The 24,963-nt window shown below is 48.1% G+C and overlaps 1 protein-coding gene across 1 annotated transcript in view; it reads right to left on the minus strand.

Moving 5' to 3' along the window:
- Positions 1-1,157: 1,157 nt before the first annotated feature.
- The window catches only part of Lars2 (leucyl-tRNA synthetase 2, mitochondrial), a 107,287-nt gene continuing 83,481 nt past the window's right edge, over positions 1,158-24,963 (minus strand). Inside the window, exons 15-21 of the mRNA XM_008831929.3 lie at positions 17,972-18,072; positions 17,318-17,500; positions 15,822-15,991; positions 13,176-13,253; positions 10,871-10,982; positions 5,031-5,158; positions 1,158-2,490 (exon numbers count right to left, since the gene is read on the minus strand). Of these exons, the coding sequence (XP_008830151.1) occupies positions 2,311-2,490; positions 5,031-5,158; positions 10,871-10,982; positions 13,176-13,253; positions 15,822-15,991; positions 17,318-17,500; positions 17,972-18,072 (952 nt within the window). The 3' untranslated portion in view covers positions 1,158-2,310. The remainder of the gene's footprint in view (positions 2,491-5,030; positions 5,159-10,870; positions 10,983-13,175; positions 13,254-15,821; positions 15,992-17,317; positions 17,501-17,971; positions 18,073-24,963) is intronic.

A 24,963-nucleotide genomic window follows, 5' to 3' on the forward strand; every position in this document is an offset into this window, starting at 1 on the left:
CTAGCTGTGAAAACTAGGCAAGTTATTGAGCCTCAGAGTCTGGGTTTCTTGTTATTTGTGAGAATAACTCCTTCCCTTCCCTCTGGGGTTTTGATGGAAACTACATGAGGTAATGTTTCTGACTCAGATCACACCCCACCCCACTCACTCACCCGTAGGGAGTTTTCTGTCTGATAGTTGCCTCCTTGGAAGTACAAATGAGCCTGTTTTCAAGTTTCCTCTCAGAAAGAATGTTCTCCAATACCCAGTGTCAGTCCAGCAGCCTAGACTTTACTGGTCCACTGCTCTGGGCAGATAACGCCCAGCTAAAGGACACCCTACCCCCCAGTTCTTCAAGGCTGCTGAGCTCATTTGAGGAAAACATAAGGCAATCGAAAGTGCTCACTGCATCCTCATCTGCTCCCATGTGCCATGTGACTATCACCTGTGTCAGCTCGGGGACCCTCTTGAATGCCTCTTTAGAGTTGTGGCCCTGCCTTCCCTACCAGTCCTAATCTCTCCCAACTCCATTTTCTCATGTCAACCCTGGGTCAAATTCATCCCAGTTAAGCTCAAGATTAAGGAGGAAAAATTGGATAGAAATTATGGTTCAAAAACATTAATGAATCCAGTGGTGTTCAAACTTTGTTGTCCATTAAGATCACTGGTAGTTTGTTTTTCTTTGAGACAGGGGCTCATGTAGCCCAGGATGGTCTTGAACTCGATTCTTCTGCCTTGGTCTCCCAAGTGCTGGGATTTACTGGGGCATGCCAACATGCCCAGCTTCACTGGTAGTTTTCTTTGCTTTTTATGATGTTGGGGACAGAACCCAGGGCTTTGCCATGCCAGGTTTACACTTTATCACTGAGTTGCACCCCCAGCAGGCCCACATGTAAAAAAATTTAAGATCCTTGATGATGGCTACACCCCAGAACAGTAAAACTGGAATTTCTGGGTGTGGGGACCAGGCATAGTGCCGAGTTCAAGGCCCGATGCTTGAGCTGCATGTTCATGGGCCTGAATCAGTGTTGTTTGTGTGGAGTGTGGACACAGGCTGATGGACCAGAGGCATTCTATGGAGGCAGCACATAACCAGGGCCTATGATGGTGGAGGACCTTGGTCTGCTCCCAATAAGCTCTTGGAACTGGAATGTTGCACCCATCCAAGATCAGATATATGTCCCAAAGTAATACACATTTATTACACAAAGAAGGCATCTGACAGCTGCTGAATGGCAGCGGACCACATCACAGCTCCTTCAGGGTGACATCAGATTACAGACACAGAGCTTCAGCATTCTGAAACAGCTGGGTCCCCCCACCCCTATTAAGCATTAATCATTGGCTCAGAACAGGTCTGCAAGAGCACCTCACTACTGACCCCACATAAAACCAGCACTGCCTAATTCCCTGGTGATATAGCTCCACTCAGGGCTGCTCCCCAGCAGCTAGACCGCAGCAGCTTGAACACAGGAGGTGACACCCAGGAAGCAACCGTTCTGCTCCTCTTTGGTGAACTTGCTCTTGCTGGTGATACTATGGGGGCTGAACCTGGATGATGGTGGTGTTACCATCTGGGACCCATGTGAGCCATCTGTGGCTCAAACCCCTGCTGGGCTCTGGGTGGGGACCAGCAGCCCAGGGCATGGTTCCACTCACCACACAGCATACTCTACACACTGAGGCCATGGCTATGATGCAGCCCTTCTGTTCAGGTCCAGAAGTAGAGCCCTACCCCAGAGCAAGTGCGTCAACATCAAGATAGGCCACCCAGTTGGGAGGAAGGGAGAAGCCTTTGTGACATAGCTGAAGGGTGCTATAAGACATGTGCAGAGCAACTTCAAGAGGCTGCAATGCTCCTATTCAGTTCCATATGCTGGACACTGAACATGAAATGGTCTCATCTATCCTGTAGACCAAGAGCCTAGCCAACCACCACCTGGAGGCTTGGTTATGGTTCCCATGTGATGGCTGTGCAGCTCCTGAGCCCAGGTGGTCCCTTGGGTCTGCATGAGTCCAGAGAAGCATCCAAGGCAGCACCATGGCTAGGAGCAAAAGCATAAGGCTGCTTCCCATCTCCTCCTTGCAATATCTCTGGAGGTTTCATTTGGAGTCCAAGAGTAGGGGTGGATGGGCACGGGCCAGATTCATGACCCTTGCTCCCTCACTCCCCTTGCCCACATCCATTCTGGTCCGGGCACACAGGCTCCTGCTGCTTCTAGTCTGCACAAAAGCCAACATCTGTGATATCTTTCTTTTCCCTTTCCCTTAGCTAACATTCCTTCCCTCAATCTGGGCAAAGAGGCTCCTCAAACCAGGGATGCCCCTTGGTTACTCCTGCACCAGGAAGTTGATGAGGGCAGTCCTGGGGGAGAGGAAGGCCTTCTTGATGCTTCGTCCCTGCAACAGCTTGGCGCCCAGCTCACTCTGGAGAACAAGTTCATGGACTTTGTCCTGATCCCGGGCAATTTGCTGGGGCACGGAGATCTTGCCACAGGCCTTGTTATTGATCTAAGGGAAAGAGCAGTGAGGAGATTCCACAATGAGGCAGGTTTCGAGGGCGCTCAGATCTTGTGCTAAGCATGCTTCCCAAACACAGGCCTCCTGGCCAGCCTTTGTGGGTTCATTCTTCCTGAGCCCTAGGGTGAGTGTGATGATGGCACTTTCCACAATCTGTGCTCACTTTACTCTCTTCCTTCCTTTGTGCTTCTCTGTCTCTCCCTGGGGCTTAAGTTCCATAAGGGTAGGGACCCTGTCATGCCATTGGATTTTTTGTTTCTGTTGACACAAAGTCTTGCCTCGTAGTTCTGGCTAGCCTTAAACTGTGATCCTTCTGCCTCAGCCACTCAAGTGCTGGGATTACAGGGTGAGCCAACATATCTGGCCTTTGATTTTGATTTCTAGAATGTAGCACCATACCTGGCATAGAGTCAGAGCTGGATAATTACTGAACAGTAAATGACTCCTGGGCGGGGTAAGTCAGTTCTCTGAGCCTGGTTTCTTTGACTAAGAATGCTGCTGCCTCTAAGGGGAAGAGGAGGAACGTGACATTTTGTGTGCTAGATAGCTTTAGTTGTCGACTTGACACACCTGGTAGAAGGGGCCTCAAGTGAAGATTGCCTCCACTGGATTGGCCTGTGACCATGTCTGTGGGGCATTTTCTCGATTGTTGACTGATGTGGGAGGGCCCAGCTTACTGTGGGTAATGCCACCCCTGAGTAGGTAGTTCTGTGTTGTATAAGAAAGCAGGCTGAGCACAGGCCAGGGGAACAAATTAGTAAGAAGCATTCCTTCATGGCCTGTACTTTGGTTCCTGCCCTGAACTCCTGCCATGATTTCCTTCTGTGACGAACTGTTACCTGAAGGTTGAAATAAACCCTTTCCTCCCCAAATTGGTTTTGGTCAGTGTTTATGAGAGCAACAGAAAGCTGCCTAAGACAATCTGGCTCCATCTACAGCCCAGGAGAGACCTGGTAAAAAGTCTACCCTTGTCTCTCCATCTTCGGCTACATTGGCAATTAGGAGATAGTCCCTATACATATGTCTCAGACAACTCAAATGTATAAAAATTGCATACAGGGGAACCTATATAAAAGATTTAAGAAAAAAACTACTCTTGGTGGCACAGGCCTGTAATTCCAGATACTTTGGAGGCTGAGGCAGGCGGATCGCTGTGAGTTCAAGGCCAGCCTGCTCTACATAGTGAGTTCTAGCCCAGCTGGGGGCTACAGGGAGAACTTGTCTCAAAAAGACCAAAAAAAAAAAAAAAAAAGAAAAAGAAAGAGAAGAGGGCCAGGAATGTAGCTTAACAGCAGAGAACTTGCAGAAGGCTCCAGGTTCCAGCAATAGAACCTTAAAAGAATTTTATATAACTTTCTGAATATATATTTATGTTTTACTTTATTATTATTTTTATGTGTATGAGTGCTTTGGCTGCATGTATAAGTGCACCCATGTCATGGAATGCCAGCAGAGGCCAGAAGAGGGCATCAGATCCCCTGGAGCTGGAGTTACAGACAGTTGTTCGCTGCCATATGTGTGTTGGAAACCGAACTCGGGTCCTCTGCAAGAGCAGCCAATGCTCTTAACCGCTAGTCCCTTTTCTGAATATATTTGACAGAAGCATTTTTTTTTTTAAATGTCTTTTTGAGACAGGGTCTCCCTATAGCCCCAGCTGGCCTGGAACTCACTATGTAGACCAGACTGGCTTCGAACTCACAAAGATCTGCTTGCCTCTGCCTTCCAAGTGCTGGGACTAAAGGTGTGTGCCACCACGCCCAGCTAGAAGCACTTTTTTTTTTTTGGTCTTTTTGAGACAGGGTCTCCCTGTAGCCCCAGCTGTTCCGGAACTCACTATGTTGACCAGGCTGGCCCTGAACTCAGAGAGATCCACCTGCCTCTTCCTCTCAAGCGCTGGGATTAAAGGTGTACGCCACCACACCCGGCCGAAGTACTTTTTTTTTTTTTAAAGACAGGGTCTTCACATAGCCCCAGCTGGCCTGGAACTTATGTAGACCGAGTTGGTCTTGATCTCACAGAGATCAGCCTGTCTCTGCCTCCCAAGTGCTGGGATTAAAGACATGTGCCACTATGCCTGGCCCTGTTTTGTTTTTTTTTAGACAGCGGGTTCCAGCTGCCCTAGAACTCAGTATATAGACCATGTTGGCCTCGAATTCACAGAGATCTGCCTGCTTCTGTTGTGATTAAATGTGCACCAAGACACCTGGCTGACAAAGCATTCTTTACTGGTAGCTGCCTGTCACTCTCTATGTGCCCACACCCTCTAGACCCACCTAGACCTTGGGCCCCCTGAACAGAGCTGGAGTCAGTGAAGCAGGTCAGACTGCTGTTTCCCCTTTCCAATCTTCCAATCCTTGAGAGTTGAGGCTCACAAGCTACTGGGGTGTGCTGGAGGAACAGGGAAGGAAAGGCAGCCCTCTCTGTTGTGTGCTTGGTCAGAAAGAAGGGTTGGCTGGGCTACTGATGGGCCATTGGCAGGACAGGGACTTCTGCAGACCACCACCTGGCTCTAGAGCTTTGGTTATACTTACCAGAACGGCCATCTGCACCACATCCGGCTGCTGAAGGAACTGTGGATCCACAGTAGGCCAGGTCTGAAGCATCACACCTTTTTCCCAGATATAGTGGCTACAGAGCTTGCTTGGTACCAGCGCCAGGCCTGCAACACCAAGACACAGAAGGTCAGGCCACCTGAGTGCATGAGGGTTCATGAACAGGATGCAAAGCTTTGCCTGTGGCCTGGAGCTATTTGAGGAGGCCAGGGATGCCACGGCATTGCTCTTCCCACGGCCAGTTTGGGACTGTGGGCCATCCACTCTAATTAGCAATGGTGCATTCTATTCTGTTGGCCTCTGTCATGATTGTGCCAGTATCAGAGATTTGTTGTAGGCTATTTGTTTTGTTCTGTTTTTAAACTTTTCCTTTTGACCCATTTGTGACTCTGCATGGCTGGTCACTGGGAGAAAAAAGAAGCTCCGCAGGGTCTGAGGATCAAATAGTGTATAGGCAGGGGCTGACCACTTCCCACATCTGGTCTGTGAGCCCAGGTTTCAGGCAGCCTTTCTGCAAACAGCATGCTGGGCTGTGTGGATGGATGGTCACTGTGCTTGGAACTCAGTGTTTGGAAAAGTAAGGCTGCCAACTTTCTGGGGTCAACCCTCCATTTGGGGAAGGAATGCCTGCCTGAGAATGGCCCTCAAGTACTCACTGCCTTTACTGCCTCTCTTGCCCATGAGTTCCTATGGTCTGAGAATCTTCTACCCCGTTCTTTCCCATATAATCAGAGTACAGTGGACTGCAGGCTGCTCTCAGTCCTCCAGGGAGCTTACCACCCTCACCCATGGCACATCCCTACCTGAAGGGTTCTTCAGGAGTGGGTCCTTGGCTTACTGTGGGCCACACAAGGGCAGTGAGGTAGCTTTCCAGTCTTCTTCTCTAGATAGTGTCAGGGCTGTTCTTCCTTTTGTTTTTTAGGGCTAAGAAGGGAACCGAGGGCCACCAGCATGCTAAGCACATGCTCTACTACAGAGCTGCACCCCCAGACCCTCTTTTTTTTGAGACAGAGTCTCCCTATAGTCCCAGTTGGCCTGGAACTTGCTATTTGCTATGTAGACAAGGCTGGGCTCAGTCTCACAGAGATCCATCTGTCTCTGCTTCCTGAGTGCAGGGATTAAAGGTGCATACCACCATGCCTGGTCCTATCTCTTTTTCTTTTTTAAACAATATTTTACAGGGTTTTCCACAAGGGACATCTATTACTTTTACACATACATACATGCATGTGTGTGTATGTTTGTATATATGTATTACAGTTGAGCTGGGGATGAACACAGGGATTTGCACATGCTAGGCAAGCACTCTATCACCAAGCTACACTCTAGCCCTTTCATAATTTGAAAGGATATTTAAGTGTAAAGTTTTTCCACACTGTGAGTTCAGTTCAATTTTCTTCTTTTTTTAAAAGGTTTCATTTTCTTCTCTACTTACCTTTCAAGTTGGGTAGTTATTTGTATTTTTTTTTTTTTTTTTTTTTTAAAAGACTTTTTTAAGGCTTATCAGTTCAACTAACTACTAATCTAGAAACAAAATCCTTGCTTGAGAAAGGGTCTCCCTGTAGCCCCAGCTGGTCTAGAACTCGCTATGTAGACCAGGCTGGCCTCAAACTCACAGAGATCTACCTGCCTCTGCCTCCTGAGTGCTGGGACTACAGGTGTGTGCCACCATGCCTGGCATAATTTGTTTATAATGTGGAAAATCATTATTTTAAAAAGTACATAGCTGGGCATGTACATGGCCTGGCCAGGTGTGATGGCATGATGGTGCATGCCTTTAATCCTAGCACTTGGGAGGCAGAGGCTGGTGGATCTCTGGGAGTTCAAGGCCAGCTTGCTGGTCTACATAGTGAGTTCTAGACCAGCTGGGGCTACAGGGAGACTTTACCTCAAAAAAGACCAAAAAAGGGGATGGAGATGGCTCAGCAGTTAAGAGCACTGACTGCTCTTGCAGAGGACCCAGGTTTGATTTCCAACACCCACGTGGTGGCTAACAACGATTTGTAACTCCAGTTCCAGGGGATCTGACATCCTCTTCTGACCTCCATGGCATTGAATGACACAGGTGTACCTACCTACCTACATGCAAGTAATATACCCATACACATTAAATAATAATAAAAAAAAGACCAAAAAGAAAAAGTACATGGCCAACTTTCCAAACCTAGTTTGTTGAATAAATCTTCCTTTCCTTATTGCTTTGTGGCTTTTCCTTCAACATATATTATACCATAGATTGTTTCTGGCCAACTGACTTCAGAGCTATTGAGTGTGTGTGCAAGGAGGCAGAGGCCTTGGGCTAGAATGTGAATCAGTACACACTACTTCCTTTACTGAAAAAGTCTTAGTTAAAACAAAAAAATGCCAGGTGTGGTGGCACACACCTTTAATCCCAGCACGCAGAGGTGAGGGGTGGGGATGGTGGTGGTGGTGGGGGTTGTAGAGGCAGGCAGGTCTCTACAAGTTCAAGGTCAGCCTGGTCTACATAGTGACTTCCAGGCCAGCTGGGGCTACAGAAAGACCCTATCTCAAAAATAGACCGAAAAAAAAAAAAAAAAAAGACCAAACCAAACCAAACCAAACCAAAAGGCCTGGGGATACAGCTAAGACATAGAATGTTTACCAGCATGTACAATGTCTTGGGTCTGATCACCAGCACTGCAAACACACATGGTCAGCCCTGTCCAACCATGTGCTTGGTAACAGCTAGTTTATGCCCAGCATAAGCTCCCCATCTTCTCATGGACTGGAACTGACAGTCCTCAGGTAAGCCAGGGATTGTGGACCAGCCACTGAGTAGTGCTGGTGTATTCTTTTGTCAGTGTCTTTTTTCCTTTTTGTCTTTTTGAGATAGGGTCTCCCTGTAGCCTCAGCTGGCCTGGAACTCTATGTAGACCAGGCTGGCCTGGAACTCACAGAGATCCACCTAACTCTGCCTCCCAAGTGCTGGGATCAAAGGTGTGTGCCACCACACCCGTGTGCTGGTGTATTCTATTCTGTCGGATTTCTGCTTTGATTCTTGTGTGGGTACCAGACTCATTTGTTGTAGGTTTTTAAGTTTTCCTATCTGACACCCTGATGATCCTGTGTTGCCTGCCTTCGGGAGGGAAGTAAAGGTTCCTTGGGGCCTGAGGATCAAGTGTTACACAAGAAACAATCTCCTCCTGGTATCCTCCAGCTGGCTCCTTTGAGCTGTTGCACTTCTCAATGGACTTAATGGACAGATTGCCTTATGACAAATGTAGAAGAAATTCCTGCTTCTTCCTCCTCCAAATGTGAGATGGAGGTCACAGAAAGCAGATAATCATGTCTTTATGTGCCGAGTTGGCATGGGGTGGCTTGTCCTGTGACCCAGCTGTAGTGGAAAGGTTTCCAAACCTCCATATGGAAGTTGTACAGGATGCCTGGGAGATGAAAGGACCTTGGATGCAAATGCTCTGGGCAGAAGTTGTTATAAATTCCACTTTGAAAAAAAAAAAAAATGAGGAAGCCCAGCCTTCCTGGAGCAATCAGATGCTTATTTATAGGCATGGGGCCCAGACAGGCTTTCCATGGACAGAGGGCCATGCTGTTTGGCCATGAGGGGTGGTGCTCAGGACCTGCTCATGTTCAGGTTTTTGCCTCGCTGCTCTTTTGAATGAATGAAAACACCTAACACACTCATGACAAACACAGTGGCTTATTTCCATGACAGAACCAGGGTGACAGTCATGCAGTGATCTGGCTTTGGGGAGCACATGGAGTAAGTCTGAATGCAGGAGGGAGTGGCAAGGCCCTGGCTCTTGCAGCGCCAGCTGCTTTCCTCTCCTTACCTCTGGAGAGCTGACCTTCCTTCAGAAAACAAAAACAAGCCTCCTTCCAGCCCCCAGCACTGGTGAGGATGCCACTCCACCTTGGTGTCCTGTAGAGAGCACCTGGGGGTGGGGGTGTCGTGACTTCTGTGGGCAGCTTCCCCTGGTGGTCTCTACCATCATCTCCCTATCCTCTGCCTGCAGAGATCCTAGAAGGGTGGGGCTCTGTGCTAGCTGACCCCCACAAATACTCCAAGAGGGCCTGGGACCTGTGTTAGCTGATCCTGTGCTTATACCAGCCCTGACAATTCCAAGAAAATGAACAGGAAGCAAGGCTACTTCACTTTGACCTTTCCCAGAGAAACAGTTTTACTGATGTGATTTTGAAATAACATCCACATGGCATAAATATACCATCAGAGTCTGGGGTGTGGCTCAGTAGTAGAACACACACTCAGCATGCACAAGGCCCTGAACTCAATCTCTAGTACCAGAAACCAACAACAACAAACAAACAAAAACTATCAGAGGGGCCAGTAAATGGGAGCTGCAGTGTTTGGCTGAACATTTGGAAGTGGCTTTGGATACTAAAACAGACCAAATCTGAACTAAGTTGATGGGTTTATAATGAAAATAGCTGAGCCTGAAAAGATGGCTGAGTGAACAAAGTGCTTGTCCACAAGTCTGATGATGTGAGTTTGAATCCCCAGAACCCATGCAAAAGCTGGATGCAGTGGCAAAAGTACTATCTGTGATCCCAGTGCACCCTACTAGGAGATGGGAGGCAGAGTCAGGAGAATCTCTAGAAGCTCCCAGGCCAGCAAGCCTGGCTTACACAGTGGTGAAGAGATCCTGTCTTGAACAAGGGGGAAAGATGAGTACTGACACACAAAGGTTGTCCTCTGACCTCCACATGTGTGCCTACATCCATACATATGACCAAGCCTGTGTGTTTGTGCATGCGCGAGTGCGCGCGCGCGCACACACACACACACACACACACAGAGCAGCTAAACAGGCCCTCCTCTTCCAGGGATGAAGATCACTCTCCCTCTGACTGAGACACTTGTTGATGCTATAAGAATGAGGACACTGGGAAAACCAGGAGTGAGGCCTTCCACCTCCTCATGGAGAACCATGAAACAGATCCCAGGAGGAAGGCTGTGCCTGGTTTCCAGGACTCTTAGGTCACCAAGGACACAGCCTCTCAAGTGGAGGCAAACAACTTCTGTGACAGACGCCCACAGCTCTGCCAAGCATAAGCCCCACTACAACTCCTCTGAACCACTCCGGTGGTAGAAAATTCCAACTCTCAAGCTCTCGTCATGCAGCCTGCACTGTGACTTGCCCTCCTCCCTGCTTAACATGCGTGTCTTCTTCTCAGTGTCACATCAGCAAATTTTTTACATATATCTTCTCGTGGTGCAGGGGAAATCAAACGCATGGTCTTGTGCATGCTTGGAAAGCCGCATCAGTAAATTTGATTAGGAAAGAACTTCTATGTAAGTGAAACTGCTACATTCAATGCCTTTCAGATGGATCACTCTAGAATGTATGGAGACACCTATGAATGACCCTACAGGAGCTCAGTTGCATGTCCCTTTGCCTGTTCCTATATGCTGGGCCCATCTGAATTCTGAGAACCTATGTTACACCGGATTCTCTGGAGGCCAACAGCTGTGGGACCAAACAAATTTCTATCTTTAAAAAAAACATACAACGTCTCAACCTTCAATATGGCCTTAATATTACTCTAAATATGAAAAAAAAAACCATACAAAGTCAAAGTATGTGGATACTGGGAAGCTGAGTCACTGAAGGAATGTCTTGTGGTGACTTCAATATTCACTTTGTCCTGGGCCTAGTACTTCAAAGTGGGGGCATGTCTTTGTGACTATAAGGAAGGGGGAGCAGTGAGACAAAAAAGGACCCCATGCCTGAGAAATCTGAGCTCCAAATAATATATAAGGAGAGGCTCGGGCCAATGCTAGTCAGTATTGGAGGTTAGTCAAGGACCCTCCCTTATACCTGCCCAGAGTTCCGAGGTTATGTGCGGGGCCATTGGGGCAGTCATCACCAGCAGGGTACACAGAGCATCCTCGAACTCGGGGCTGTGGAGAACGACCTTCTGAGAGGCTTGCTAAAGAAGAGAAGAGAACATTTAAGGCTGAGGTACAAAATAAGCAGGGGTGAGACTGGCCAAGGTGAACTGGAGTCCAGAGGCCCAGCAGGTGGGAGAAATCCTCTTTGCTGCCTTTGTTCAGGATGAAGGACTTCCCTCCCAGAACCATAGCACAACAGAGAGCTGTAGTGGCTGCAACACACACAGTGCTACTCTGAGTGTTTACCTTGCCCTCTGCTGGATGTTGGCTCAGTTCTCAGAGCTGATAGGAAGAGGCTAAGCCTCAACAAGGGAGGAAAATCTGCTCTAGGCACAGGTCAGTCAAACTCGTAAGCATTCTGCTAGGTTTCCTAAGTGTTGTGGCCCAGGGGAAATATAGAGACCTGTCTCCCAAGGTTTTCTACCATGGAACCCCAGGGCGGGTGGGGTGGGGTGGGGGGGTGGCCACTCTCCATTTCCTCAGGGATCTCAGAGATATTCATCCTCTTAAACTTCTTTGCAAGTAATTGTCAACAGGCTCTCCTGAGGTGGGGCTCACCAGTCACCCAGCCTCTCCAGAGTCCTGCCCTAGGCAGGCTTTCAGTCACCTAGACCAGCATGATTGCTGCACCCCTGACGGCAACAAGTGTTTTCATCTGGTCTTCCAGCCAGTGCGAGTATTTGCTTTGGCAGGGGCAAGATCTATATGATCATTATAAGCTCATGCTTGCAAAACTCCTGGGAAAAGTTGATAATCCCAGACTCAAAATGTGTTCTTCAAGACCTGACCTTCATGTGTTGGACCAGGTGGCCTAGCTTGGTGATGGGGATACACTCCTTGTTTTTGGCCCGCTTCCATGAGTCCCTGGCCTTGGCCCAGCAAGTCTGGACCCTGGGGCCTCCAGACTTCCCACCTACCAGGTGGTGTTTTCTGGGGAGGGAATGGGATGAAGGAGTAGAGAAAAGCTCTTTATATATTAAGGATATTAATATTTTGCCTATGTATTTGTTGTGTTTCCCCAGACTTTTACCTTTCTTTTACTCTGGGGCATTTCAATATGCTAAAAAACATCAAGCTTGTTGGGCCTGGTGGTACACAGCTGTAATCCCAGCACTTGTGAGACCTTTAGTTTGAGACCAGCTTGGGATATAGAACAAGACCCTGTCTCCAAATATAAACAAAACCCTAAATAAATAAATTTTTAAAAATCCAGTTTTAAGTACTCAAATCTAATAACCTTTCTTCTTTTTCCAATTGGTGGTGGGAATTTAACTTAGGGCCCCCATACATAGCAAACCTGTACTCCACCACCAAGATATACCCGACCCCTCTTCTATTGTTTTTAAAAGCCTGGAGAGGCTTTCATTTCAAAAAGCACTTGTAATAGTTTTAGTGCTTGTCTCGTTGCCCAGTACTAACCCAGATTATTGACAAATTCTTCTTTTGGCAAGAAAAATGCGAGTCCTCTGCAGCAAGACTAGAGGCACAGAAAAGGTTAGTTTCTGGTTCAGCGGGAGCAACTTGCTCCATCTAGGCTAAAGGAATATAAACACTAACGATGCCAAAGAAACATCTGATACACCCAAGAAACCAGGCAGTGGCGGGTGAAGGCCAGAAACGGCAGGGGCCAGTATGGCCCAGGCTTTGTCACTTCTCAGCCAGACATGGCACCTAACCTCCTTGGCCTCAAAGTTCTCTTACAAGACAATGGGGAAGAAAGGAGTCTGAAGCCAGACATGTCAGCTCATGTATGTAATACCAGCACTCAGGAGGCAAAGGCAGAAAGATCATCAAAAGTTTAAAGCCAGCCTGTTTTTGAGATCCTGACTCAAAAGAAAAGGGTTTGCTCAGACAACCTTTAAAGCCTTGAAACTGCACAAGATCATACGTTAAAATTTTTTTTTATTTATTACTTTTATTTTATGTGTAAGCGTGTATTGCCTGCATGTAGGTAAGTGCACCAGTGTCATGCAATGCCCACAGAGGTCAGAAGAGGGTGTCGGACCCCCTGGGACTGGAGTTATGGACAGCTGTTAGCTGCCATGTGGGTGCTGGGATTCAAACCTGGGTCTTCTGAAAGAAGAACCAGTGTTCTTAACACTGAGCCATCTCTCCAGCCCCAACAAGATTATACTTAAAGGAAGAAATGTTTCTTTAAGACAACAGAGCCAGTGGCCCTGTACAAAACTTCTCACCCACCCTCGGCTGCTTAGTGAGGCCCAGACACTCACCAGGAGGGTGCCGCTGAGTCCCATCAGCTGAGAAACAACGGAATTCAGTGCGAAGTCCTCTGTGAAATGGGTGGTCACCTGTTAGTAAAAACCGAGTTATTTACTTTCTTCAAAATTCCTTTTAGGTTTCCAGAAGAAAAGCAAAAAAAAATGAAGCTAACAGAATACAGAGAAATATTTATCAATATATTTACTGTCTTGAATAATGGCTACATTTCATGAGCACAGACTTTGTTTGCCCCTTCAAATATTTTGTTATTTTTACTTTATGTGTATGAGCGTATTACCTGCATGCATGAAAGTGCATCCATGTAGTGCAATGCCCATGGAGGTCAGAAGATGGTGTCAGATTCCCTGAAACTAGAGTTATGGACAGCTGTTGGCCACCATGTAGGTGCTGGGAATTGAACCTGGGTCCTCTGCAAGAGCAGTCACTGCTCTTAACTGCTGAGCCATCTCTCCAGCCCATGACCACAGACTTTTAAAAAATATATTTTATTATTTTTATGTGTATGAGTATATTGCTTGCATGTAGGTAGGTGTACCCATGTTGTGCAATGCCCAAGGAGGTCAGAAAAGGGTGTTGGACCCTCCCTGGAACTGGAGTTACAGATGGTTGTTAGCTGCCATGTAGGTGCTGAAAATTAAACCCAGGTCCTCTGCAAGAGCAGCCAGTGCTCTTAACCACTGAGCCATCTCTCCATCCCCATGAGCACAGACTTTTAAATTCAAAGTCAATGCTCTTTCCATACTTAAGACTGTCTCTCTTCCACATAACTGAGACCACTGGTTCCCATAGCAGATGTTTAAGAAAACAATGCTAGCTGCTTGTGTAGGAGGCAGGAGCTGCTGATGTCAATGGTGGATAGGAAGATGAGAGGCAGATGGTATAGCTCAGTGTGAAGCATAAGGGGGACCCTGGGCTCAGGCCCACCACTGCAAGAGAGAAAATGTGGTGTCTGCATCACAAGGGAGTTTTACCTCAGTAAAGAATACAATTATGTCATTTGCAGGAAAATGGATAGAACTGGAAATCATTATACTGTGTGAAATAATCCAAGTTCAGAAGGACAAAATGCACATTTTTTTCAAACATGGCATCTATCTATCTATCTATCTATCTATCTATCTATCTATCTATCAATCATCTATCTCTCTGAATTGTATCCCATGAAAGAAGGACTATGAGGGGAGAGGTAGGGACCTACACAGAGAACGAGGGGAGGCCCAATGAGGGAAGGTAAGGGAAAGACAGTATCTTACATAGTCATTCATTTGCAGAACCTAGATTTCTGTGTGTGTGTGTGTGTGTGTGTGTGTGTCTGTCTGTCTGTCTGTCTGTCTGTGTGTGTCTGTGTCTGTGTGTACATATGACATGGAAATGCAAGGGAGACTTGTTAGGGGGAATGAAGGAGAAAGGGTGCTGGGGGATATAAGCAGAGTACAGTGACATATATGCATAAAAAATAAAAAGAATAAACGAAACAACAGAGAATAGGAGGTGAGGGAAGGGATGTTGCCTCTCCTTGGCTATGACTTAAACTCACAGGGTATAAGGCCAGCTTTGCTCACAGGTGCAGGGCGAGGGCAGCTCGCCTATGAGGAGGCCAGCTTTGCATTCAGGTGAAGAGCCAACAGAAGAACACAAATGACTCATCAGCTTTTCCACACGTTCACATTTCAGGCCCAACCGTGAGCAAGAATATAGAAAAATGACACCTTTAAGATGTCAAGAGTTAAGGCTGTTGAAACAGCCTTTCATCCTAAAGAATAATCAGTCAGCTCCAGAAAGTAACTGCTTGGCACCACTCAGATCCCCAAATTCACCTCGGTGACTCCTACACAGAGGCCGGAAATGAAGTTGAAGATATGTCATTAGATGCGACCATGCTGGACCCAGGGCTGCATGGGTCACACAAACCAGAGAAGAAATGACCTTGGATGACTTCACAGTCTTGAATTGGCATAGCCTTTTCTTTTTAGTGGCGGGATAGAACCCAGGGCCTGGCATATGCTAGGCAAGTGTTCTGCCACTGAGTTGCACCCCCAGCCCCAAACTAGCACATCATAGTGGGAAAGAAAACTAGCCTAAGAATAATTTGGGGTTAAAAATGACTTCAGGTTTGGGAAAATTAAGCAGGTTCTATGGACACATGTCTACAGCAGCATGTGGAGGGGCCTGGTGAGTGCCAGGGAATGTGGACCCCTGCCACACTCTGCCAAGTTTCTCACTGGCTGTGGGACTTTCTGCAAGACATTTAACCTCTCTGACCATCTACAACACAGGAAGATATTTTACGGCAACTTCTGCCTCTTTCAATGCTACAGTTCTGTTAATGCAATGTGCAGTGTGTCAGAGAGATCCTGGGTTGGTTCTACTTGCCAGTCAGGTATGGAGACACGGGAAGTGGGGGGCTTCCTGAAGTCCACGTGGAAGGAGGTGACAGGGGATAAGGGACAGTCATTTTTCAAGAGCATCTCTTTCCATTAGGAAGTCTTGGTAAATAGCCGAAGCAGTAAGAGCAACTAATCAAGGCAGCAGGGTTACCTCACAATGAAGGAAGGGGACCCACAGTGACCCTCAGAGCAGGTGGGCCACAAAGCCCACTGGGCAAAAGTTCCTGCCCCAGGTTCCTGGATTCTGACCTGAGTGATGACTGAATTCTTGTACTTCCAGAGGCTGCAGGCCTCAGCTTTCTCCTTGTTGCTCAGTAGCTGAGGTTGGGGGGCTGTCCCAGAAGTCCTAGCCTTGATGAATCTCGTTACCAGGGACCACAGCCGCTGCTGCCATCTGAGCACTCCAGGGAGTGCATCGGCTATAGTGAGAGAGAGACAGAGAGAGACAGAAAGTACTGAGAAGGAACTGAGAAATCCCTGAGTCACTCCATGTGTCCTATGGTCCTCCCTGACTCCTGGTACCCCAATGTTCCTAGCATGGGCAGTAGCAAACTTACTGTGACAGACATGCCCTGGGGTCAACAGGGTACTGAAGACAGTTGCCCAGTACTAGGGAAGCTGGGATCTTGTGAGGACAGGTAACAGTAGCAGGGTCTGCATACCATGCTTAGGAACAGCCCTGTGGCACATGTGGTCAGCTCACAACCCCTGACCTTGCCAGGAGTGTGTTATGTATTCCAAACGCGATCACCAGGTCTAACTGCTACTCTGACCTGGGGAAGTGGAATAGCCCACTTGGTGGTCTTGGACCACACGGCTGACCAAATGAGCACCAGTCCAAGTGTCTGGACCCTGTGGCCACTAGGCTGGGTGTTCTCAAGAGTGGGCGCACAGCAGGGCCTGCTGGAGGCTTTGTGAGAAGCAGATGTGGGGACCTGCCCTGCACCGACAGGAGGAAGCTGAGTTGGTGCCTGCGTGTCCTGCCTCTGTTATTCTGAGGCAGCTTGTGTTAGGGCTGGCATGTCACAACTGTCCAGCCCACTGCCACCAGACATGGAGAGAAAACCAGTCATTCCTGAGATAACAAAGATGCTTCCCACAGTGTACAAGGTTATAGGCACTGGCTTTTTCGTTCCACAGTGATGTCCAAACAGACCACGGAGACAAATGAAAGTACATGGACTCTCATCATAGGGCAGACAGGTGCCTGAGCTTATTCTCCCTCCCTTAGCTTCTCTTAGATCCAAACAGCTTTGGAGAGACAAATCTCCCAAGGGAGCAGGAGCTGGATGGGGATGGCTGAGAGGCTGCAGGTGATCCCAGGGCCCAGGCCCAGACTTGGTGTCAGAAGAGGATCCTTTCAGAGAACATGGATAGGAGAATGGCTTCTACAACTCAGCAGGCCCAAGAACAGCACAGAAGGTGGTTGTCCTCCAAGGAAACAGCTGTCCAGGTGTGGTCCCTGGAGACCTGGCATTAGACTCAGCACAGAGCCTCCAGGCTGGATCCCAGGGCCCCATTGCCAGCAGGTAAGAACTGGGAATGTACACGTGCAGTGGGGCTCCAAAGGGCCCTGAGGCCCCTGAGTGTTGAAGAGCACTGGTCCTGCAGAGGGACAGGAGCCTGGGCAAGCTGACTCCTAGAATTCTCCATAACTATCTCCAGCAAAGACATTTCCTTCCCCAGTTCCTTCAGAGCCCAAGGTAGATTGCACAGGAGCAGGCAGGAGGGGGAAGGCGACTCACTCTTTACATCCCACAAGATGTCCTTCTCGGGAGGGGCTGCGAAGAGGATGTAGAGCCGGACTGTGTCAATCCCATACTGTGCCACAACCTCCTCTGGGTCTACCCCATTGTGCTTGGACTTGCTCATCTTCTCCCATGTCACCTCTAACTTATCTTTTGTTTTTGCATGAACAGGAACAGGACCTAGATGCCAAAAGAATATGTGGGAATAGTGATTCAGAATGGAGCAGGCCAGGGAAACAGAAGAGAGAACCAGGGCTGCTCCAGGGTGTCAAGGAAGCATACACAGTAGAGGTCCTACATTCTGAATTGAGCTGCTGCGCCTTGTAGGAAGAGATACTAGGAGAGTCCAAGTTCTGGATCTGAGGCTCTGTCCTGTGAAGGACTAAAAATAGGGCTAGTCCAGGAGAGGGCTTGGCAGATGCCCAAGCAAACTCTATGTTATATAGGCAGACCTGCCAGAGGCTGAAATGAGGCATTAACAGGATGGGACTGGGTGTGAGAGGATAGCCAGTCCTAGGAGCAGCTTGTAGAGGCCTGGCCAGGACCTGTCCTGGATCATGCACCCGGCCAGGGTCTAGCAGCAGATGTGAGCTCCTCAAGAGCCTCAGGACCTGGTCTTCGTTCTTACCTGCCCTGCGCTCCCCCCCTTACCTGTGAAGTCCACATCCTCCCTCTGCAGACATTGACCAGATGGCAGGCGGAATGTCTGCCCCTTGATGAGGCCGTGGGCCAGCAGCTTATAGAAAGGCTCCCTGAGGAAGGATGATGGAAAAAGAAGGGTGTAACAGCAGGGATACAAGGCATCCAGAACTCAACACCATAAACCACACCCGCTGAATGGCAGCGCAGGCCATTGGCAAAGTGGGCTCCTTGGAAGTGGTAATAACTTTATGTCATAGCAGCCAAGTTTAACTACAGGTCCACTCTCCCCTGAGGTGTAGTGGAAAGAGAGCAGGCCTCAGATCTAGAAGGCCTGGCGCACACCTCAGTTCTGCCTGTCTGTGAGTCACAAAAGCCACTTGCTTGCTCTGGGTGTGAGTCTGCCAAATGGAAAAGCTGTACGTTGTTTTAGAAATTAATGTGAACACATCAGCTGACATCACACAGCTCAACAAGCATGCGGTGGAAGAGATTACCGTACATGTACACAGAAGTGATCAGCTCAAAAGGATATCTTCATAATTTTTTGTTTTTTTTCAGACAGGGTCTCGCTCTATATCCCAGGATAGCCTCAAACTCATGTAGCCCAGACTGGCCCTAAACTCCTTTGTGTCCACAGCACCTAGTATACCCTGCTGGGAAGCATGTGACCAGGCTGTCGTGATTACACATAAAGACCTCCCTCATGTGGCTCAGGTTGGCCTCAAATTCAAAGCAATCTTTCTGTCTCAGTCTCCTGAGGTTTAGGATTACAGCCACCATGCTCAGTTCTTAATAAACTTTGGAATCATAACACTTCTGTGTCTTCCATAGGTAAGTCAAAATCCTACAAAGTCCCACTGGCAAAGTCATAAATGGCAGAATGATGTCATTTGTGCCATAGTTCACATCTGCACCAAGATTCCCTAAAAGCAAGCTAGTTACATAGCATATGAAAAGCAACTGAATTTCACACAGTGACACAAATGACAGAAAGGCACTGTGACTAGTTCTGTCCTTTAGCAAGGCTAGTCCAGGTACCAGGAAGAACCCTGTGTCCTCAGGCCTCACAGCCAGCTCTGCATTTTCCTGGCTCTTCACGGGAAGCAAGTCAGTTAATACAACTACCTCAAGGAGCTCAGAGCCCAGCAACAGCTCAGAGAACTCAAGAGCACTGCACACATGGAACACAGCTCAGGGAGTTCACAGAACTGCACACATGGAACACAGCTCAGGGAGTTCACAGCAATGCACACATGGAACACAGCTCTCTGAGCTCAGAGCTCCATACTCCACACATGCAGTATGGCTTATGGAGCTCAGGGCACTGCACTGCACCACGGGGCATGGGGCCTTCTCAGGGAGCTCAGACACTGCACTCCACACGTGGAGCACAAGCCTTGTCTACCATCCATCCTTCCTGGCTGCTTCTCTGGTACTTAAACGAACTTACTCCACACAGAGGCTATACACAAGGACACGTGGTTCATGTTCCTCAGGACTCCATGTTCCTGGGAGACTCGCATTCTCCCTTCAGCTCTGAGCTTAGTTAGTCTATTCCTTAGCTGGCTTCCCTGACCTTTGCACACCATCCCCCTGCACACAACTCGGAGCCCTTCCTTTTATCCATAGCATCTAGTATAACCTCGTAAGAAGCACATGACCAGGCTGTTGTGTAATTACACATACAAACTGCCCATCCCCTGCTTTAGCCCCTCATAGCAAGGACCATTCTCTTATTCTTCCCATTGTCCCCAGCACCGGGCATTGAGCCTGGCTGATAGCAGTCTCCTTTAAAATGTTCACTTCAGGGCTGGAGAGGTGATTTAGCAGTTAAGAGCGCTGGCTGCCATTGCACAGGACCCAGGTTCAATTCCCAGCACCAACGAGGAGGCTAGCAACCATAACTCCAGTTCCAGGGAATCTGACGCCCTCTTCTGGCAGCCACAGGCATTGTATGATATGCAGGCAAAACACTCATAAACTAAAAGAAATAAAATCAAAACGTTCATTTCATGGACAAAGAGATGACAGCTGGATGGATGGTGCGATAGGGGATGAGAAACAATACAGGTTGCTGCTCAGCCCGAGCCACCCTTGCCTTCCAGCCAATTTTCAGTGTACCTGGACTTTAAACTTATTTATTTTTGGTCTTTTTTGAGACGGTCTCCCTGTAGCCCCAGCTGTCCTGGAACTCACTATGTAGACCAGGCTGGCCTTGAACTCACAGAGATCTGCCTGCCTCTGCCTCCTGAGTGCTGGGATTAAAGGCATGTGCCACCATGCCCGCCCCTGGACTTTAAACTTATTAAAAATGATACAAGAGAAAATTTAAACCAGAAGAAAGCATACATGGCTACTTTTTACTGACTGAGCAGGAGAAGGGAGAGGCTGTATGTAGACATGTTGAAGATCACACAGCAAATTAAGCTAGTATCCTACAAAGAAGGGACATTGTCCCTCAATACCCACAGGTAGCTCTACTGAGCTCCATGGCGCTGATCTGTGCATTCCTAGTTGGGTGTTTTTAGCACACGTTCATCTTGCGCTTGTTCAGTGCTGCTCAGTGTCAGATTCAATTTGCTCAGGTGCCAGCATCCATTCAACAGGGTTTGAGATTTTCCCACTCTTTTGGCTGTAAGCACTGGGATGGGGGTCACTCTTAAGAGAAATACAGGGGACTGGGGGTGTGAATGAGTGGTACGCACATGCTTACCACACACAAGGCCCTGGATTCAACACCCAGCACCTAGAAAAAACATGTCTAGAGTGATCAAAATTAGCAGTATTAAGACTCAGGGGACTTGGCATAGTGTTGCATACTTGTAACCCAGCCATTCAGAATCGGAGGCAGAAAGACCTTGAATTTAAGGCCAGCCTGGGCTATACAGCATGACCCTATCTGGTGGGGAAAAAGACTTAAAAGTTAAAAAAAAATTATGAATTTTACCAATGCAAGCACCTCTGCCACCTTCTGGGAGTGCATAGAATTGCAACTCGTTAGACTAATCCTGACCCCAGCTGCTCTGCCTAAAGATCTCCTCTGGCTTCATCATTTATAACTCTCTCAAAGGCCTTCCTTCCTTCCTTCCTTTCCTTCCTTTCCTCCCTCCCTCCCTCCCTTCCCTTCCTTCCTTCCTTCCTCCCTTCCTTCCTTTCCTTTCTCCCTCCCTCCCTTTCTTTCCTTCCTTCCCTCCTTCCTTCTTTCCTTCTGCCATCACGACAGCATTCACGTTGAAAAGTATACTAGTCCTGGGGGAGGGGGAGGTACAACTTGATGACTCTTCGTGACACTGTAAACAGCACCCAGTGTGGGCCCTTTCTGAAGCCTCCTCCACCACCTCCAAGCATCTGTTCTCCACAAGCCACTACAGGCTTAGTTTTCCTATTTCAAAACCATTTCAAAGAGTTTCCAAATGAGGACCTTGGGGTGTTCACATTGGGACCTTTCCCTAGAACAGGCAGGTGTCCGGTATAAAACAGCAACACACTGGAACTGAGGCCTTGGTAGTGAACGAGTCTTGATTTCTCAAAGTTGTGCTACCGGATCACCAAAACTCATCTAGAGTCAGCTTTATCCCTCTGCGGTGCAGCAAGATGCAGTCTCATACAGATTTAGAGCAGGGATGGCAGAACCTGGCACCAGTGCCAGTGCCCTGGCCATTCAGATCTTCCTGAGTTACAGCAGCACTTCTCCCTTCATTCAGACTGGTCTCAAACTCTGCAGCTGCAGCACCACACAAGTTATTACGCGACTGCATCATCTATTCACTCGGCAAGCATCTGTCGGGCTCCTTCTACGTGCCTGGTACTGAACTGGGCACTGGGGTCTGATTGTGGGGAGCTGGCTTGTTGGCCACTGCTGACCCAAACTTGACCAGATCCCTTCCAAGTGCAAGGAAGGGAAAGAAGGAGTATAGCTGTGTTTGAAGAGTGCCTCTTTCCAAAGGGTTTCGTCCAACCCTTTGCCTGGCCGTCAAGAATGTCCCCTCCCTTTGTAGGTTCTCTGATTTTTCCAAGTGTTGCCCAGACAATGTGCCTTAGTGACACTGTTCTCCAAATTGCTGTCAAAACTCAATACTTCCAGCCCCATTACAGAGACACCACCACTGGGAAGGTGCCGGTTAACATCTGGGACTCTTTCCTGGTTACTGTGTCCTGTGGTACCAGTAGCTGTCAGCAGCAGATAGGAAACACTACTGTGGGTTCAGGTGATGGCTCACCTGCCCATCGTCCTCCTGCAAGGAAACACTACTGTGGGTTCAGGTGATGGCTCACCTGCCCATCGTCCTCCTGCAAGGAAACACTACTGTGGGTTCAGGTGATGGCTCACCTGCCCATCGTCCTCCTGCAAGGAAACACTACTGTGGGTTCAGGTGATGGCTCACCTGCCCATCATGCTCCTGCAAGGAGCAGCAAGAAAGTCCTTGAAGACCCTTGCAGTGTCTAGTGTTCAGCAACATTAAAGCTTATTTTAATGAGGGGGCTGGAGAGATGACACAGCGGTTAAGAACACTGGTTGTTCTTGCAGAAGACCTGAGTTCGAATCCCAGCACCCACATGGCAGCTAACAACTGTCCATAACTCCAGTTCCAGGGGATCCGACAGTCTCTTCTGACCTCCGAGGGCACTGCACGACATGGGTGCACTTACCTACATGCAGGCAATGCACGCATACACATAAAATAAAAATAATAAATAAAAATGTAAAAAAAGCTTATTTCAATGAATGAATGAATAAACTTTTCAGAAGCAGAGGTGAGGACAACATGGTGGGGTGGGGGTGGCAAAGTGGAGGCAAGAGATGAAGGAAGCAAGAGGTGAATGAAGGGACAGGCACTGAGAGATCTCCACTCCATGCAGAACGAAGGTCAGCAAGAGTGTTTGTGTGCTCACAGGCAATGCCACAGTGAAGGGTGCTTGCAGGGCTCTACAAAGGCTCCACAGGGATTAGGAATCTGGTTCTCAGTCTTTTGGTTGAAGCAGGCTGTATCTGCTTTCACAATTGTTTGTTTATTCACTCAATGCATATTTGCATTGTGCAGAGGTCTACAATTCAACCAGAAAGTTTACAGTCCAACAGGCCACTCAAGACATGCCCATAAGCACCAATGCCACAGGCTGAGGTATTAATAGTATTACGGGAGGTACAAGGTATGTGGAGATGAGGGGCAAGGAGATGCCGGGGTGCTGGCCTTGGAACTCAGTCTTGAAGATCACAGCACATCATCAGGTTCATTACTCAGATTCACAACCAGCAGTATCCCTGTGTTCATTCACTCACTCAACAGATGGTGCTCGGGAACAAACAGCATAAGCAATTGCATTGTTCATTCATCTTGGTGACTGCACAGCAGGGGCTTTTGTAAGACTGAAAATCTGTAACTTCTAAATCTCCAGTGAAGGCTGTCAAGGAGGCACTGGGACTCTGCCTAGAAGCCCCTGGTTTCTTCTGCCTCAGCAGATTAGGCTCACCTGCACTAAAGCACAGCTCGGTGCAAACAGGATGACAAGTAATGGGCTCTTCCCCATCTCAGGGTTAGTCTGGGCTCTACTACTTAGGAGAGAAGGCAGGAAGGAAGGACTCTTAATTAGGAAAAACAAGAAAATTTCAGCACAGACTGACAAGCTACTTTAGGTGCCATTATAAAAACAGAAGCCCTGGACAGCCAGCTGCCCACTATCCTGACTGGACCAGGTGCTTATGTAGAGCCAGAAAGAAGTGAGCAGAGGCTGTGGGTCCCTGGAAGCCCAAATAAGACTTTTCAAATCTAAGTCCACTTCTTCTTCTTCCTTCTCAGTGCTTGGTGCCATCATCCACCTCACATAATGAGCCTGGTTTCTAAGAATAAACCAGGTTGCTTCTTAAAACATTACCATTTCCCATGCCTGGAAACAGCAGCACCAGAGAAGATGTTATTAATGAGGTGAGACCCCAGGAGAGGGCCTCAGCTCTTCCCTGCCTGTTCCCAGCCCCAGAAACCCCAGTTCAGAGAGCAGAGGACACTAATAGGGATGGCCAGCAGGTGTCCTTCCCATAAAGCTGTGGCTTCTGAGGCCGCAGATCTGCATGCTGCAAAGGGCAGGGAGAATTCCAGTTCAGGGAATTTAGTGTCTCTCAGAGTTTCATTAAGGGCAGAAGCAAGAGGACATCACATTTGCAGCTGTCTGGCACCAAGAAAGAAGTTCCTTATCTGCAGTCTGGAGATGCGCTGCAAGCCTAGTCCTGCAGCAGGACCCATCCCTGGGCCTTCATTCTGGGAGGGAAGCCAGGCCTCAAAATCACCTGGAGCCTTGCTGAGTCTCCCTTTTGCAGACTACATAGTGTGCACACCTGCTTAAAAATATATATTATTAGGTATTCACTGCAAAAAAAAAAAACCCAAAAACCTGGATTGGGCATGGTGGTGCACGCCTCTAAGTAATCACAGCACTTAGAAGGCTGAGGGAGGAACAAGGGTTCCAGGCCAGGCTGGGCCACACAGCGAGCTCCTATTAAAAAATAGTGGGAGCACATAGAGACTATCTGGGACTGTAGCAAGACACAACTCACAACTGACAAATCGTTTTTCATGGATATGAAATGCAAAGCTAAACTGAAGCTGTGTAACCTGAAATGAAAAAATTTTAGCTATTTAAGGAGGCTGAGTGCCTTGCTTAAATATGTGGTTAGTGATATTTCGGCATAGATCAATTGGTCTTCACATGTCAAGTCATGGTGTCTAGGAGTAATAATATGAATTTAAGCATTTAATCACATCGGGTGTATTTTCCACAGAGCAGACTCTAACCCACTCGTAGTGCAGGCTGGGAGCTGGCAGTGGGAGAGGGTGGTGTTTCCAGTGTCTTCACTCTAGTGAAGCTGAGCTTCTGCCTGCTTTACAGAAATTCTCAAAGTCATAGGTCTTTTGTTTGTTTTGAGACAGAGTCTATGTAGCGCAAGCAATCCTTCTGCCTCCGCCTCCCAAGTGCTGGGATTCCAGGCATATGCCACAATGCCCAGC

This window comes from Nannospalax galili, unplaced genomic scaffold, assembly GCF_000622305.1.
Source record: "Nannospalax galili isolate Female #2095 unplaced genomic scaffold, S.galili_v1.0 scaffold536, whole genome shotgun sequence".
Taxonomy (NCBI): Eukaryota; Metazoa; Chordata; class Mammalia; order Rodentia; family Spalacidae; genus Nannospalax; species Nannospalax galili.